At 24.0% G+C, this 18,143-nt stretch overlaps 3 protein-coding genes across 5 annotated transcripts; 1 reads left to right on the plus strand and 2 right to left on the minus strand.

The window, feature by feature from the left end:
• Positions 1 to 2,376: 2,376 nt before the first annotated feature.
• On the minus strand, positions 2,377 to 9,353 carry LOC126903694 (N-alpha-acetyltransferase 35, NatC auxiliary subunit). Of its 2 annotated transcripts, none has more exons than XM_050682075.1 (13): positions 9,212 to 9,353; positions 8,732 to 8,835; positions 8,522 to 8,649; positions 8,237 to 8,460; positions 8,003 to 8,150; positions 6,930 to 7,119; positions 6,695 to 6,873; positions 6,439 to 6,633; positions 5,012 to 5,152; positions 4,761 to 4,939; positions 4,250 to 4,451; positions 3,062 to 3,331; positions 2,377 to 3,004 (listed from the first exon to the last, which is right to left on the minus strand). In XM_050682075.1, the coding sequence occupies exons 2-13, from the start codon at positions 8,832 to 8,834 to the stop codon at positions 2,864 to 2,866; spliced, it is 2,100 nt and encodes a 699-aa protein (XP_050538032.1). In that variant the 5' UTR covers position 8,835; positions 9,212 to 9,353; the 3' UTR covers positions 2,377 to 2,863. The 2 variants fall into 2 exon arrangements, with proteins under 2 accessions (XP_050538032.1, XP_050538033.1); XM_050682076.1 differs by lacking the exon at positions 9,212 to 9,353 and adding an exon at positions 9,134 to 9,152.
• A 386-nt stretch (positions 9,354 to 9,739) lies between these two features.
• Positions 9,740 to 13,661, plus strand: LOC126903695 (mitochondrial inner membrane protein OXA1L-like). Of its 2 annotated transcripts, XM_050682077.1 has the most exons (9): positions 9,759 to 10,025; positions 10,095 to 10,334; positions 10,987 to 11,116; positions 11,173 to 11,316; positions 11,440 to 11,525; positions 11,592 to 11,756; positions 11,872 to 11,988; positions 12,784 to 12,940; positions 13,439 to 13,661. In XM_050682077.1, the coding sequence occupies exons 1-9, from the start codon at positions 9,966 to 9,968 to the stop codon at positions 13,585 to 13,587; spliced, it is 1,248 nt and encodes a 415-aa protein (XP_050538034.1). In that variant the 5' UTR covers positions 9,759 to 9,965; the 3' UTR covers positions 13,588 to 13,661. The 2 variants fall into 2 exon arrangements, with proteins under 2 accessions (XP_050538035.1, XP_050538034.1); XM_050682078.1 differs by lacking the exon at positions 11,872 to 11,988 and having other exon boundaries at positions 9,740 to 10,025.
• On the minus strand, positions 13,653 to 15,027 carry LOC126903696 (MIP18 family protein galla-2). The gene is made up of 3 exons (XM_050682079.1): positions 14,830 to 15,027; positions 14,643 to 14,722; positions 13,653 to 13,947 (listed from the first exon to the last, which is right to left on the minus strand). Exons 1-3 carry the CDS (start codon positions 14,942 to 14,944, stop codon positions 13,681 to 13,683), a joined length of 462 nt encoding a protein of 153 aa, XP_050538036.1. The 5' UTR covers positions 14,945 to 15,027; the 3' UTR covers positions 13,653 to 13,680.
• Between the last annotated feature and the right edge of the window lie 3,116 nt (positions 15,028 to 18,143).

Raw genomic sequence — 18,143 nt, forward strand, 5'->3', positions numbered from 1 at the left:
TTTTATAAAACACATCTTTCTTAACTATTGGTATATATGTAATTAACAAATAAACAAAGTTGGTGTATTTAATTTTGAAGAAGTTAAGATCAAACATAACATTTTTGTGAATAAATATTTTAATAATAATCAAGTCAAACGTACACAGCTTAAATATTGAGTTTAATAATAATAATAATTCTAAAAATGCGAGCGGATGATTTGTGTAAAAAAATCCCAGCACATTGAGGTCGTGGCATAGTGGGTACGTGGTATAATTGGGTTCAGTAAAGATGATATCTGACAGTGATTGAAATCACTACCATAAAAAACGCTTCGATATAAATCTTTAATTTTAAAAAATTGATTATTCTAAAAAGAAAATTTATTTTCCTTAAAATTTTATTACTCAATTTTTCGTACTAATTTCAAATCAGTAATTATATGTTTTCCATCATCAATAATTTTTGATATTATTACTAATTAGTTAAAAACTATAGGATATAACTATAAGGAAAATAAATTCTAAATATTTCTATTTTATCATCTATTTAACCACCAAGAGTTACATAGAAATTATTAATATTTCTTTTGAAATGATTTATTACGAAAAAAAAGTATTTAAAAACACAAAAAAATTGTTTTTACATTATAAAGGATTTTGATTTTTAGTATTTTAAAAATAATCAGTGCAAAATATTATTTTTAATATATGTTTTTGGTATTTTAATGTTGATTTTTTGAAAGTTTATAATAAAAAATAGTTAAACTATAAAAAAGCTCAACTTCAAAAAGTTTGAAATTTACATAATTAAATTGAACATTTTATGAGAATCAAAAATAGTATTGTTAAGATTAATATGCAGTCATGAAATTATATAACTACTATTTACTGTAAATTTATTAGAGCTAAATATGTTTTTGCACTTTTATTGTAATAAATAATTATTAATTTTTTGGTTAAATTCAGATAAAAATAAATCTCATGTATCATTAAAAAAAATTATATTGATTTTGTCATTTTTAAAAATAGTTATGGCATTATAAAGTTAAAAATATAAAAAATAATTTTTTTACAAAAATCATATTTTTCATAGTAACTTTGATATCCATTTTTACCATGAAAACAAAATATAGTCCCAAATTTTTCATATTAAAGTGCAATACATAAGCTTATTTAAGGATATATATATATATAAGTGTCAATATTTCTGGAAAATTTTCAAAAATTGAGTTGAATAAGTTCTATTTTCTATATGCATTTTTAAGTTTTAAACCACCCCTGTATAAAGTAAATGGTCCGATTTAAAAAAAAAGTATGTCGAACGAAAGAGGTTTATAAATAATATTTCTCATGAAAAAATTGTATTGATTCATACTTTTTTAAAAGTTGTAGAAATATAAAATTAAAAAATACCAAGCATAGTGGAGTCACAGCTCAGTGGTGACGTGGCATAGTTAGGACAAGTGTAATGATATCTGACAGTGATTAAAATCACTATCATAAAAAACACTACGATGCAAATCTGTAGATAATGTTCAATATTAAAAAATTGGTTGATTATTCCAAACGCTACATGATCTCCTATTTCCTAATTTATATCTTGATTACAAGTTTTATGATTTAAAAGTGTAATATATAAATTAATATGTAAAGGGAAATGCTTTTATTAAAAAAAAAAAACCAGCACAAGGGGGTCGAGGAATAGATGGAGCAAGTATAGATGATATCTGACAGTAATTAAAATCACTATTATAAAAAACGCTTCGGTGCAAATCTTTAGATAGTGTTTAATTTTAAAAAATTGGTAGACTATTCCAAAATCTACATGATCTCCTATTTCCTTATTTATATCCTGATTAAGATAAAGTATGTCGAATGAAAGATGTATATAAATACTACTTCTCATGAAAAAATTGTATTGATCCATACATTTTTCAAAAAGTTATAGCATAATAAAGTTAAAAATGTAAAATGCAAAATACAGAATTTTCACACAAAAATAGCATTTGGTTGTGTTGGGTTTGGTCTTGGACACTTTTATGTATATCTTAAATTAAAGCTAATGTAATATACTTTATTATGAAAAAAAAAAAAATTTCGGACTTTATTTTGTCTTCATGGTGAAAATAGCTACCGAATTATAAAAAGAATCATATTTTAAGCTACTAATTAAAATACAATATGCCATAACCTTGAATACATATTGATTATTCTTGAAATTTTGACCAAAAGATCTCAATATATAATTAAAGTATATACTATCACAGAGAATAAATAATAATAAAATTTAAATGACATAACTAATTTAAATATATTTTATAATTTTGCAAGTTTCATTCAACAAAAATCAATAACCGAGTTTCCTCAAAATTATTAAAGAAAAAAATACAAAATAAAACAACAACTAATTTTATTTCAGCTAAATGAAGAATTTTTTAGTAATATAATTTGAACACAAATTATTATTTCAGTCCCTGTACCAGAAACCTTACATTATACTATAGTTAACATAAGAAACTCATCACACTTACAGAAATGTTTTTCAGGTATTTAAAAAAAATTTGTTATTTTTTGCAATCAAAATTTACATAACTCAACATACAATAAAATATTAATTTAATTGCATGTAAAAGGATTATACATATATATTATTATCAATTTAGCATTAGTTTCAAACAGTCTTTAAATTATTATTTCTCAAAGGCTTAATTGATGGGGTTGTTATATGTCAATTTCATAAATTTAAATTGATATTAAAAGAGAGTTTTTACATTTTTATATCAGTAATATTATGATAATTTTAAGTTTGGTAGTATATTATTTTCTGAGCCCCGATCAATTTTACCAATGAAGTAATTAAGTCTAAGCTATTGTTCAAAATTAACTTAATTTAAAAATAGGAAAACAAGGGTTAGTAGAAAAATCAAAATCTAAAGTAACTTTTGGTCCTCTCATGTATCCACCAGCAAGTAATTTCATTGTGACAAAATTTGTTTTACAAACTTTTATGAGGTCAAGTACCTAAAACAATGGTGAATTTTAAATATCTTTTAGATAGAGTATGAATACATTTACTACCTGCTGTGAATGTGGTTGAGGTAAAGTATCAAGCAAACACCTTGCCTGATGAAATAACTCACAACCTGTTAAATAAAGCATTCCTGAATCACCTGATGCAGCATCTTTTACTTGACACCTAGTCATTTGAAATTCAGCATATGAGAATGGAGGTGGAACTGCAACTAGAGAAAATGCTGCAAATCTATGTTCATATCGTACTCTCTCATTATCAAACTTTGCATGTTTTGGTGGTCGTATTTTACCCTCCAATTGAAAACCAACTAAAGTCTAATTAAATAAAATGAATTTTTCATTATTTTATATAAATTCTTAGTATAATATATCAATAATAATAATTGATTAATCAGAGTATGTAATTGGTAACACAGTCAATTTACTCTGATATTAACAGTATATATTTATATTTTTTTAACTAGAAATTTAATATGTATATTATAAGTTATATTTAAAAATTAAATTAAATCATTATTAGAACTGAACTAACATACATTTATAAAATTATTGATGAATATAATTCAATATAACTTGATTTGTAATTTAATTAGTCTTCTCATTCATCAGAAATTTTGAGGGATATACATTTATTCTAAATAGAAACATTTAAATGTAAAAAATAATTTTTTAAGTATAAGTATTAGATGTTTTTGTAATTTAAAACATATTTAGGAATATTATACATAATGTGAGAATTCAATTTAATAATTTGAGCTACAACTTTGTTCTCTTGGGCTCAGTAATATATTTTATTTAATAAATAAAATAAATATAAAATAATTTTTAGATTTGATATAATTTTTAAAAAGTATTCTTAGAGATATTCAAAAAAGTATATAACCCAAGTATGAAAACAAATGCGAATAATGATAACCTAACACTGAAATATTCAGGATAACTTAAACAAAATATAAAGTTATATATAAATCTAACCTATAACTATTATAAATATAATTTAAAAATCGCCTATTTTTAACAAAACTTATCAAATGACAGAGAAATATATAATTTAGTAACACGAAATTACAGTTTAAACATAAAATGTTCAATATTTTGTCAAATAATTATATTATAACTATTTGACAAAATTTTAATTTTCTGAGTTATCTAGCTTTTAAAAATAGATAGTTTATCCTAATTTTTAAAAATCATGATTTAAAATTAAATAAATTAAAACAATTTCTAATATACCTTAAAATAAGCACCCGTTAAACTTTGCATAGCATGACACATAATAATTTCTTGGCTGTAAGGATGAGATTTTTTCTTTTTTGTTTTATTTCTCTTTGTGCGATTCTTTTGAGAATCAGAAGGAGAATCATTGCCATATAACACACTATCAGCTCTATTTAAAGTAGAAACCAGCCATCCATACAAAAATTGATATAAATACCTAGTAAAATTAAATAAAAATTTAAACTAACAGTAACTAGGAAGTGTTATAAAATTTTTCCAAAAAATTTAATAAAATTTCAAAATTAAACTCACTATAAATAAAATTATTAAAAACACTACAAAGTATTCCAGCATATTCTAGCGAATTCCAAACATTTTTATTTATTGAATACCAGGGATTAGTTGTTTTTTTTTTTAATAACTACTGCACTCATTTAATTTAGTTACAACATTTTAAATTTTATATACGATGATCATTATAATTTATTAGTCCTAACTCATAGATTAAAATGAATGATTTACTTACCAATATATATACTGATATTCATGTGGACTATATAGTTCTAGTTCAAAACCAGACAACAAAAACATTATCATGATACGTATCGTATGGTAAATTATCCAAGTACTAAAACTAGCTAGATGTTCCTTAGGTGGGTCCAATTTTGAAGAAAATGTATGCAAAAAAGCATCAACTCTTTGAGACTAATATAATATAATATTCATAAATATAAATTATAATTTAGTATAAATAATTATTCATAGTGTAATTTATACCTCATCTTGTAAAGCAGAAAAATCTTCCATTAGATGTGCTAGTTTATCTCTTTGACGAGCTCGATTATGACCACATATTTGAATAAAACCAGCAAAAGGGCGAGTACAATGTTCAAAAAAACTACTTACACAATCTTTTGCCTGAATAAAATTAAAAAATTAAAACATAGTTTTTAGATCATAATAATCAATTAGAATCAAATAGTTTTAAACAAAGAGACTAAATTATTCTAAAGCTTAACAATAAAATTATTAATTACATTATTGGTAATAAAAATACTTATACATAATACATAATATCCCTTAAGTATATTAAAAAAAAAAAAACAATTTTAGAGATTTAGTTATTTTGTGTGTGTATTTTTTATAAAATAAAATATATAAACAAATGGCCAACCCAAGTAGTTGGTATTAAGGCGAGGAAGAAGAAAAAGAAACAAATATCATTTGCTTTACAAGAAATGAATGAAAAATAATACTCATCCTGACTAAATCTTATAAGACTATCAAAATTTACTATTTACCAAATTAACTTGAATAAATATAATGCCTAATATCTGAATAAAAGTGAAACATTAGCTATATAAGGTTCATTAATTTTAGATCTCTAGTATTACTTAAAATATATTTCATTTTAATGAAACTTATGAGTAAATATTTATTTTATTCATTGAGAGTGGAAAGTTTTCCTTACACATACTATTATCTTAACAAAACCTAAATTAAGTTAATATTTCAAATGCAGTGACATATATGGGCAATCGTTCCACCCCAAAATCATCTTTGAACAATTTTTTTTATTATAGATATTTTTTATTATATGAGATGATTAAAAATAATCATTTAAAAATTTGTTTTTAACACACACACAAAAGGAAAGTACAGAATCTGTACTTTTCTTAGATAAAGATCATCTGATGATCTTTATCTTTGACCTTATTGTTTTATTTTTGATTGCAAGTATTTAAACTACTATGGTTAGAACACTTAATAGTAGATCATTAATTCTGACCATAGTATAATATTCTGTATAGTTAATTGATATACTTTAATTTTATTAAAATGAAAATTGAATTTACTATGCAGGGGTGGATTGACTTATTATGCTTCCGAGCTACAGCAAAGTAGATCAGTAATCGTTACACCTGCGACTGAAGAGCTGACCTCAGTTCACTTCTATTATTATGTCATTTTACAATGGATGTAACAAATATATTGTTATTTTTATTACATTTTTATAAATTGTTATTTAAAACTTAGAGTTCTAGTCAATTTTTAAAAATATTTAACAACTTATAAATCAATAAATAAATAATACTACAAAAACAAAAACAAATTCTCAACATTATATATAAATTGAAAATTTCTCCTAATTGTAAAATCCTGGTTATGCTAGGGTCTAAAAGTAATTTTATATCAAAACTTACTTGTGAATTAGATAAAATATTGAATCGTGTAACAAGTGATGGAGGTGCTATAAAAGATTTTGCCCATTCCTTAAGACAATCTTCTAAATCTTGAGTTCCAAAAACTCTATTAGGTTGAGGAAAGTAAAGTGTTTGCATAATAGATCTAGACACAATACACAAATGACCATTGTGGCCAAGCTCAATAAAACATTCCTAAAATAAACATTATTATTATATATTTATTTTTTCAAGACAATTGAAATTTTAAATATACAAGAGCACTTATAAATGTTACACAATTTGTCATTTTACAAATTTGTTTCAGTCTTGTTAGTAGTCCATCAAAATAAAGATATGCATCAGTAGGTGACTTAATTTTTGTATATCTTGGAAATGTAGGAGGTAATAATTTTTGATTAATGAGAGGATCAAAGCCCAATTTGAAATGTACATCTAAAAAAGTTGTACATTAATGTTTATATTACTGATATACAATGAAGCTGAATTACCATCATCATTTGATACACCTTTATCAACAGTCTTAATTAATAAAGGGATTAATAGACTACAAGTAGTTAGTAGCCTTTGTGTTTCGCCCATTGAACTTAATTGATTTTCACGCCGATTAAAAGAGAGAAGAATTTGAAAAAATAATCTAACAAACTTTATACGTACACTCAAAGATTCCATTAACTCATTCTAAAATAAAATTATTAACAATGATAATCAAAATTTTTTATATACATGAATTTTTAAAAAATGCATTTTTAAGCATACAATGGTTTTGGGACTATTAAAATCTTAATGTATAGTAAATTTAATTTTCGTAAATTGTAGTTAGATCTTTTTATTATTTAACATTATCAAGGTCCTTTAATAACATTTATACAAGAACAAAGAACATAGCCATTAGTAGGAGGATAATATAAAATTTAGTAGTAAAATAAATCAATAAAATGATATATAATAAATACAAGGAAATTCAAATTCTTTAGACGGGAAATATATTTTTTCAAATTGATACATTTATTAATTTTAGTTTAAATGTGTCTAATTAATTAATAAATAATAATATTTTACAACTATTTTTTCAATATTTTAAGGTAATTAGATTAAATTTTAGCAAAAATATTGATATTCAATGTCAAATATATATTTTATAAATGCAACCATTTAATATTAAAAACAAATGGTTACCATTAATATCAGCTAATAGTGGTGAAATATTTAAAGTAATGACAAGCACAATAGGTTACTTTTACTATCAAAAATGATTTATAAGGAACTCATTTTTAATTTTGCTTGTCACTTTTGGGAATGCAGAAGTTCAAAAATCTTAGGATCCCTAAGATTTTTCTGATATTCAGATAAGCCTGTATAAATCCAAATTAAGCAGGCAGAATGTTACATAATGTACTGAAAAATAATGAAGCAAATATACCTGTACCACTTTCCCAATATGTCTTTTTAAAATACACCCGGTTTCTAAAAACTTAAACATTAAAAGTTATTTTCTAAATATTTGTATGATTCTCAGCATAATTAGTCAAACTACTCAGAGTAAAGAAATTTAAGTTTATACATCTTTTATATCATTTGATTTCATGGCATTGCTTAATTCTTCATTGACTTCTCTCATCATACCAATAACTCTTTGTTCAGTGATCTCAGAGAAATAATGGTAATTATATAGTGCAGGCTGGAAATCTTCTTCTTCAAACACTTGTGCCCTAGAATTGTTTGTTTTATATAAATAACTTGTTTTGTTGACAACAATTTATTGAGAAAAAAAAAATAATAATAAATAAAAAATTACCTGTTGGCAAAATCTCTAATTGACTCAATTATTTTATATGTACAAATACAGAATGCTTTTAATGGAGTATCTTCAATATTGTAAGGTTTTTGGAAATATAAATTTGTAAATACAGTTTGTGCTAATGAATGTCCTTCTAGCCAAGAAACTAAACAAGCTAATGTAATATCGATTATCGAAATTTGTTCTGGTACTGTTAAGCCTTTTAATTTTAAATCTTCAACCTATATAATTATAAATAGTAAAATATTACAGTAGTTTTTCAACAAATAATGAGATTATTACTTTAATAGCTTTTGATTCACGATTACACATCATTCCGGCATCCATTTTTGGATCCATTATTTCAATAGCTGACATGGCTTCGAATAAACCAAAGAAGTATCCATGCAAGAGTTCACCTAATTCAAGTTCTGAAATAAAAAAAAAGCTTTTTAAAACAAGAGTTTATGAATTTTTAATAAACAAAGTTTAACATTTTTAAAAAACACGCACCTTTAATAGAATCAAAAAATTCAGAAGTGACATCTTTCCAGTCATACATTGGTTTTTGTGTACATATATTTTGATTTAAAGATGATTTGTAATCAGATTCCATTCTAAAATATAAAAGATATATATTATTTTAACTCATGTACTAATATATATTAGGTTGGAAGAACACTTAACCCTTAAAATGATTTTTCATCAAGAAATAAGGTTACTTAACATTACACAATCAAGTTCAATATAAAATAAAATGGATGTATCTATCATTCAAAATCATTCTTATATCTACTCATTATTATGATAATAATAAAAGTTATCATCAATAATTACACATAAGTAAATTTTAACTAAAATATTATTTAAAAGTTTATAATAAAACCTTTGAAATTAAGTGTAAACACCCCTTACATGGTAAAATATGGCTTAAATGCTGAACAATATATTTAATAAAAAAACAAAGAATTTACTCATAAAACTTTAGTATACCTGATTTTTTAATTTATTTTTGAGAGAAAATATTTCTTAAGTATAGCTCCAATAACTAAACACTTAATTAAAAAATCCCATGGTAAAATAAAAGTTTTAGAATTTTATTAATGCTAAAATTTATACTTCTTATCTTTTGGTATTATCAATCTGCATAAAAAATACGGCTAAAAGTTTGATAATGACCTCTATTAGTAACAAACATGTATGTCAACTTAAAAAAGTTTAATTGAAAATTAAGTACTTATAAATCAAACATTTCACATTGAAATAATTATAGAATATCTCTAAAAAAATATATAATTATTCCTAACAGAAAACGTTCTACTATTAGTAAATAATTTAAATATTTATGATTGAAAGAAATGTAGATATTGACTTCTAGGCAGCACTGTAATTCCCGGCATGAAATTTCAGTAAAATGATTATTTCTTATCAATCACGTTTTACAAAACAAATAAGGTACGTTCACTTACAATAAAATTTATGTTCTGATCGAATGATGAATTTTATGTATTTTTTAACATTAATTCTATTTATTGTTATATAGATAAATTTTCCTTATGATTTTAAACTTAACATTTATTACAATTAATTTTTTTAATGCTTAGTCTTTAAATTAAATTTTATATTTACATAAGCACTCGAGTGTTAACGGCGCTTAATTAATTTTTCAATTTCGTCATATAGCAGTATACTATAAGATGTATGAAATTTTTAAAACATTTGAATTGAAATAAAATATTTAATAAATATGTCTTATAGTAAAATAATGAATAAAGCTCGTATTCTTCAATTTATCCAACGTCCGACAGTAAATAAACTTAATAATTTTACTAAATTTTCTGTGTTATGATTGAAAAAATATTTAAAATTTTTACAGATAAAGCAAAAGTGTAATTTTTCTAGACTAATTACTTCAAATAGTTTAACATTGAATAAATCATGTTCGTTTCAAAAAGTTGCAGAAATAAGAAGTGTTATTGCTACAAACATTGCATTTGTTAGATATAATAGTAATGAAAGTGATCAAAGTGTAGAAAGAATAGAAGTTACTGATGATGTTATTCCTGAGCCTCCTGAAGTACCAAATGAAGTAGTTGAACCTGTAGAAAAAGTTTTGGTATATTATTAATGAGTACTATTATATAACTAATGTTGATTCATTATTGTATGCCAATTAAAAACTAAACTAAGTGTGAATTCATTTTTTTTTTAATTTTATATAAACTTTAATTTTAAATAGAAATTTGTTCTTAATTAGAATTTATGATACATTTCATAATCAAAAAATATCTGATTATTTTAGTTCAGTGGTGGTAAACAAAAAGAGGATTATGAAAATAGATTCCATAAACATAATTTATTTTAATTTTGTAAGATAGTTAAATATGCAAACGTTTTTTTAGGATTACATTTCAAGTGTTAGTCTAAATTTTAGCTAGAATATAACGTGGTAATCCAATTTAATAAGATATTATATTATTTATGTCTAGTTTTTAATACCACCCTGATATGTTAATATAAATAAAAAATAACTCTGGGGTTATGGGGCTTAGTTACTACTGGTTGTTTATTTTACATAAATATCAAACTTTTCCATGGCAAAATAGTTTTGATTATATTAATATGATTTTTCTTAAAAATTAGATTTATCAATTATTTATATTGTTCAATTTAAATAATGAAAATAAATAAATTCTTGAATTAATTTTATACTCTATTTTGTACAATATATTTAGAAATGTTTAAATTCATTATTGGTCTTATTTTAGAATGTACTCGGAGAAGAAACATTAGAAAGTGCTGGACTTGGTTCTTGGACTCCAGTTGGAATACTTCAAAATGCATTGCAATACATGCATGTTTCTTTTGATATGCCTTGGTGGCTAACAATTATAGCTGGTAATTATGTTATAACTTACAAATTTTTATATTGCTAACAAAATATTTTTATTTAGGTACTGCAATTTTACGTTTATTAGTATTTCCCTTAGTTATTTCATCACAACGACATACAATTAAAATGAATAATAATATGCCTAAAATTCAAGAATACCAACAAAAAATATCAGAGTGTAGACTACAAGGAAATCCATATGAAAGTAATTTTAATTAGACTGTTTGAGTTTATATAGCATTGTAATTAATAAATCTTTAGCATTTATCAATTATAATTAGATAAAATATTGAAAATTTGAACACTAGTATACAATTTTGGTTTTTAGTGGCAAGAGCATCACAAGAACTAATGTTATTTATGAAAAGTAATCATGTGAATCCAATAAAAGGAATGATCTTGCCTGCAATACAAGTTTGAGACTTCATATGCTTATAAATTCTGCAAAAAAATTTTATTTTTTAAATTTAAATTTTATAGTTTCCCATTTTTTTAAGTATGTTTTTGGGTTTAAGAGGAATGGCCATGTTACCTCTTGAAAGCTTAACTTATGGTGGACTTTGGTGGTTTACTGATCTTACTTTACCTGACCAGTTCTTTATATTGCCTATTGTTACAGTTGCTACACTAGGTCTAACTATAGAAGTAAGTTAATATTTAAAAGATAATTATTTAAAGTGATAATTTTATCCTCATTTTTATTTTAATGTGTATATTGTTCAATTTAATATGTTACAATAAATATATCAAATATTTTTAGCTTGGCGCAGATATTGGTAAACTTACTTCTTCAGGAGTTGGATTTGGAAAATACCTAAAATACGGGCTTAGATTATTACCTCTTGCAATATTTCCATTTATTATGAACTTTCCTTGTGTAAGTTTAAAGTGCATAAATATTTTAAGAATGAATTATCTAATTACTAAATTCCAAGTAAAGGGTTGACTAACTGTTGAATGTATATGTAAACTACATATACATTCATATAGACATTATATTATAGAGGGTATGAAATAGTTGCAGTAAAATCAATATTTATACATTATAACTTTAAAAAAATAACCCCCCATAGTATTTTTATTCTACATTGAGTAAATAAATGTTTAAAATTATTTTTTAGTGATTAATAATTCTTTGAAAAAAAATAGAAAATTTGAGTTCACTAAGTATTTTAGCAAAACTAGTCTTGAGATCCAAAATTTCCAGAAAAATTAAAACACTTAACAAAAAAACTAATTTTTCATAATATTAATAAAAATTTATTAAAATAAGTGTTATTAGTCTGTATAACTTACCGCAGTATAAAAGATAGTTATAGTACTTTTTCAATTTTTTACTATAACTTTTCTTATATCAATGAAAACTCTTTAAATATGCATTTGTCTATCAAAATATGTGATTTTTATAACAATAGTAAAAATATGAAAACTCCAAAGAATTATGTCAAAGGTTCCAAGATGCTTGTGATTTATTTTTTCTTAACCTTCAATATTGGTTGGCAATTTTTTAACAATCTGAATTTGAACCGGCCTACAAGTATTGCATTGATAAAGAAGTACCTTTTATAATTTACATTTATTTTGTAACATTCAATAGTGTATTTCTTAAATTTTACATACTTAATATTGAAGTGTGGTAGCAACCTTTTTATGTTTTGATTTGTATTTTTAGGCTGTGTGTTTATACTGGGCATCTACTAATTTTATTTCACTAACACAAGTAATGTTTTTAAGAATTCCTAAAGTAAGAAAATACTTCAACATAGAAGAAAAAAAGAAATTTGAAAAGCCCAAAACAAAAAAAGGACTTATAGGAGATTTTAAAGATTGTAAGAAAACATTTTATACTTAAAAAAATTCTTGAGATTAAATTTTAACATTATATTATATTATTGTTATATAAGCGACTTAAATCTTATTTTTACAATAATTAATCAACAATTAAGTTTGTAATTCCAAAAAATATATAAGAATCTTGTAGTTTAACTTTGCTTAAGATTTAATACTACTTATCTCAGTTTCCAATTTTTGATAAGTATTTTTTCTATGAGTATATATGTGAACAATTATTTATTTAGGTATCTATCTTTAATCGAATTTCATCAGTATGTGATACTGATGATATTTAAATGAAAATAATTTACTTTAATTAATTTAAAAGATAATTTTTTTTTTAATAATTATACTAATGATAATTGTCTAAATAAAGTATATTGTATTTTCTTGCAAATATACCCTAAATAGATAATTTTTTTAGCTTTTATTAAAATACTGTTAGAACTATGATCATTTTAAATTAATAAACTATAACTTATTTATTCTTTCAGCATGGAAAAATATGCAAGTTGTGAGAGAAATTGAGGAAAGAGAACGATTAGATCATATGAAATTTACACAAGCAGGTAGAGCACCCCCTGTTAAAACATATAAATATAATCCTACTGTAGCTGGTGGACTAAAACAAGAAAAACAGTAATTATTAAGTTTAGTATAATGTTGTTTTGGTATTTTGTGTACAAATTATTTAAATAAAATAAAAAATCATAATAATGTTTTTTAATTAAAATACTTAAGCAGTAGCTATACAATTATGTAATACTGTTGATAAATGTGTATTTTCCAAAGCAGCAGCAACTCTTTCTTTATCATCTAACTGTTTATTTATAGCATGTTCTGATGCATGTGTACCAGGAGTTATAGAAACAGATATCTTAAATCTAGAGGGTAGACACCAAAGAAGTCTTACTTTAATTGAAAGTCCAATCAAGGTAGCCATACTGCAATGTGGAATAGTAGGTGTAAATAATACTTTAACTATATTATTCAGATCGTCAACCTAAAAAAATGTCTAATTAAAGAATGATCTGTATAAAAATCAGTACTGTTCTTTAATATCTTTATGCTTAAACTCTGATTTTAAGGTCAGACTTAAAAAGTTATGATAAATACAAAGCTGTTTAAGTTAGTAAAAACTATAAAACCTTTTTATAATTGAATTTTAAACTGTTGAAAAATTATATAAGAAATTGTTTCAGTCATCTTGACATGTTTTAAAATTAGATAAAAGTATATTGTATCTATAACACATATAATTAAAAAATTTTATGGATTAAAAAGTCCAAAACCACTGATACTAAATTAACACAAAAATTAGTTACATTTGAAATTACTAAGATAATGCATAAGTTTGTTTTTTTAATGTAGCATATGACAAAAAAAAAAAACAATTATATTATAGAAAATATTGAAATTATAAATTGTAAAAAAATTATGTCAAATGTTCAAATATAATTATTTTAATTTTACTTTTAATGTTAACTGAGATAATTTATTTATACATAGTAAGTATTATATGTATAAATAAGACCATTGTTTAAATACTACATAGAAGATGTACATCATTTAAAAAAAAAATAATAATAATACTATAAAATCTGTTAGATTTTAAACAAAAATTAATTTATACTTTTAATCAAATGTTCTTTAAGTATAAGAAAAGGTTTTAAATCAAAATTTTATCAATTAAACTACCTCAATTAAACTTTGATCAACGACTCTCAACTCTTCCAGAGACAATGGATGTTCAGGATCAGTAATTCCTTTAATTAAATCTATAATTCAAAAATTGATTCTAAATATTCATAAATTGAATCCACTTTATAAATTTATTTATCTTAATTAAATTTTATGACTTAAAATCTGATTAATTTAATATTACCAAATATTTCTCTTGAGTCGATTTCTTCTACATCATTATCGTCATAATCTGTTTCAGTTATTTCTCTATCTTTAATTTTTATAAAAAGTGTAGGATTTTCATTATCAAGTCCCATTTCAAAAATAATTTAATTAACTAAGTAGAGCAAATTGCGAATTAAATTTTAGTTAATTATCAAACTGATAAAAAATGCATGTAGAAATCGAATAAACAATTATCACATAGGAGATAAACCCTATCTGTGATTCTATGCTGTTATCTTGTTATCACTAATATAATTTGAGATATTATCTATACAATTTTTAAGATCTTAAAAAAATTACATTTTGATCCACTAAATAATTTTTATTACTTAATGTTTTAAAAGCTTTTTAGAACTTAAGATTATAATAATCCTAAGTTAACTTTTATAAAGTTAAATATTTATATATATATATATATTATACAATATATATATATTTAATTTTATAAAAACAAATTTAAAATTTTCCATATATGTAAAACAATTTAAGATAGTCATATTAAGATATCATTTGGTAGCAAATTCTCTTCTAAATGTTTTATAATTATATATCTGGTGTATTTAAATTTTTTTTTTCGTGTTTATATTACAATATTAAACGTTGATCTACGCTCACTCTTAGAATCCTATTCATTGAATTTTTATTATAGTTTTTTTAATAAGTGGACGTAGAGTTAAACTTTTTTAAAGTTTAAAACTACTGAAGCTCTCTTCAAATTGTTTACTTACAAAAATAAAAATTAACCCTTGACTATGTAAACGTCTTTTGATTTTCTAAGAATATAAACGGACCTTTAATAGAAATAGAAGAAAACATCAAATATTCATTGAATTATAAACGTAAATGAAATAAGAGAGAGAGAAGGAATACTTGTGTCTAATACAATTTTTAATCGTGTAAAAAAATACTTCTGTCCCCATATAAGAATCAAAGATTCCATGGTACCCGGAAATAGTATATTAACATGTGATTAAATATAATTTTAATGGAGTTCTAAGGTAAATAGAAAAAGCACTAGATATTATATTTCATATAATGAAGTACAGAAAAGTACTAGTGTCATATATGTTGTTCATCTTTAATTATAAATACCATGACTCATTGTGTAAATTTTGAAACACTAAAGAAAATGGACGTGGCATAGTTGGTACCGTATAGACTTAATCTGATAGTGATTAAAATCACTATCATAAAAAACGCTTCGATGCAAATCTGTAGATAGTGTTTAATTTTAAGAAATTGGTAGATTATTCCAAACGCTACATGATCTCCTATTTCCTTATTTGTGTCCTGATTACGAGTTTTATGATTTATAACAGTTATATTTGAATAAATATTTATTATAGCAATTAAATATAGTATGAAATTGATATTTAATAATTTAGTATTGTAATTTTTACGGAGAAATCATAAAAAATTATAAAGTAGTTATNTCTCCTATTTCCTTATTTCTGTCCTGATTACGAGTTTTACTTTTATGGCAAACGTATATAAAAGTTAAAGGTCTTGATGCAATACTTAAAACAAAAATTGTTTGTTATTTATAAATAAATTTAGTGGTCTGCAAGGTGACACAGCGTCGCTTCGTTGAACACTATGCCCCGCGAATCGTACCATTTTTATCAGCCGTTGCCCTACTATAAGTATTTGACTGACCAACACCGCGTGCCATACGCCACGGTGCAAAGTCCAACAAGTGCCGCACGACCGACGACGACACGCCGCAAACGATACGGGGAGTCTTCTTCCCGTTGTCCAAGTAACAACGTCGAGGATGTACGCCACCGTCTCCGGACGTGCCGTAAGACTGGACTCAACGAATCGATCCATACCCGCGCACCGTCGCCATCATCGCTGCTAACTTTTTGACCTCGAGGATCAAGTCGGACACCGCGTTGCCGACGCCAGCGAAAGTGCCGCAATATTATGCGAAGATTATTGTTACTGTGTTCGTCTTTTCGGTTTTTTTTTTTTTAATAATCTGTTTTTACTCATTAATATAGGGTCTCTACCCTCAATAACAGTGTCGACTACATAATTGCGACGTAAGTCGTGTCAAAGGAATTTTCATCATAAACCATAATATACTTTTCTAAATCCATTTTTGCGACTATTTCAAATCTGTAATTAAAGTTTCGCATATGGCCTAAATAATTACAAAATTTTTCTTATTAATATAACAAATATTTATGTTTGATTATTAGGTTACGAATGAATAATCAATTAAAATATTTTGATTAAAAATAAGTCGAAAAAGTTCTACTTTCTATACGAATTTTTAAGTTTTGAACCACTCTGTATAAAGGTATATGGTCCGATTTCAAAAAAAAGTATGTCGAATGACAGATAATGAATGAAGTATGTTGTATATAAATAGTATTTCTCATAAAAAAATTGTATTGATCCATACATTTTTCAAAAAGTTATAGAAATATAAAGTTAAAAATGTAAAATATAAAATCGAGAATTTTACGAAAATAGCATAGGGTAGCCATTTTTACAGTGAAAACAAAATAAAGTCCAACATTTTTTTTTTCCATAATAAAGTATATAACATCAGCTTTAATTTAAGATATATATCAAAGTGTTAGTTTTTCCGGAACACTTTCAAAAGTTAAGTTGAAAAAGTAAATTTTTTGTGAAAATATTGTCATTTTGATTCCTCCCTGTGGGCAAGCGAAGGGTCAGATTAAAAAAAATCTTCCAAATGATAGGTTAATACTCAATATACCTATTTAAAAATACAATGTATTTATCCATACATTTTTAAAAAAGTTATGGCAGTTTTAAGTAGAAAAAAAGGTCAAAAATTACCGATATTTAAATTGTAATTTTTTGGAAATTTGTCCCATGTACGAGGAACGAGAGATATTTTTTCAATTTTTGAGGGTAATGTCTTTGACTAGATACGATTTGTGATATTTTGACGTATCGTTGAAAGAAATCGGCTTCTGAAGAGCTGAAAAAAGGGGTAATAGCAAAAAAAAACACATCATAGTAAAACTAATACCTTTTCAGCTTCGATGCGAAGCTTAAATAAAGATATATACACTTCATCAGTATGACTCTTGATTTTGTATTGAATTATAATAACAATGTAAATCCTGAAATTTCGTATCATTGGTGTAATTTTATGAAAAAAATTGGAGGCTAAATTATATACCCCACCCTAAATTTTTTTTTTTATAAAAATAAATATTTTTTTTTAACATTTTGTGGAGCAAGACCCTACTTGATTTTCGCCTATAATTCTTGTTATCTTAGATTAAGTCATAATTTAAAATGTTTTTT

The sequence above is a fragment of the Daktulosphaira vitifoliae genome, unplaced genomic scaffold (assembly GCF_025091365.1).
Source record: "Daktulosphaira vitifoliae isolate Bord-2020 unplaced genomic scaffold, ASM2509136v1 Scaffold_4, whole genome shotgun sequence".
NCBI classification, from domain to species: domain Eukaryota; kingdom Metazoa; phylum Arthropoda; class Insecta; order Hemiptera; family Phylloxeridae; genus Daktulosphaira; species Daktulosphaira vitifoliae.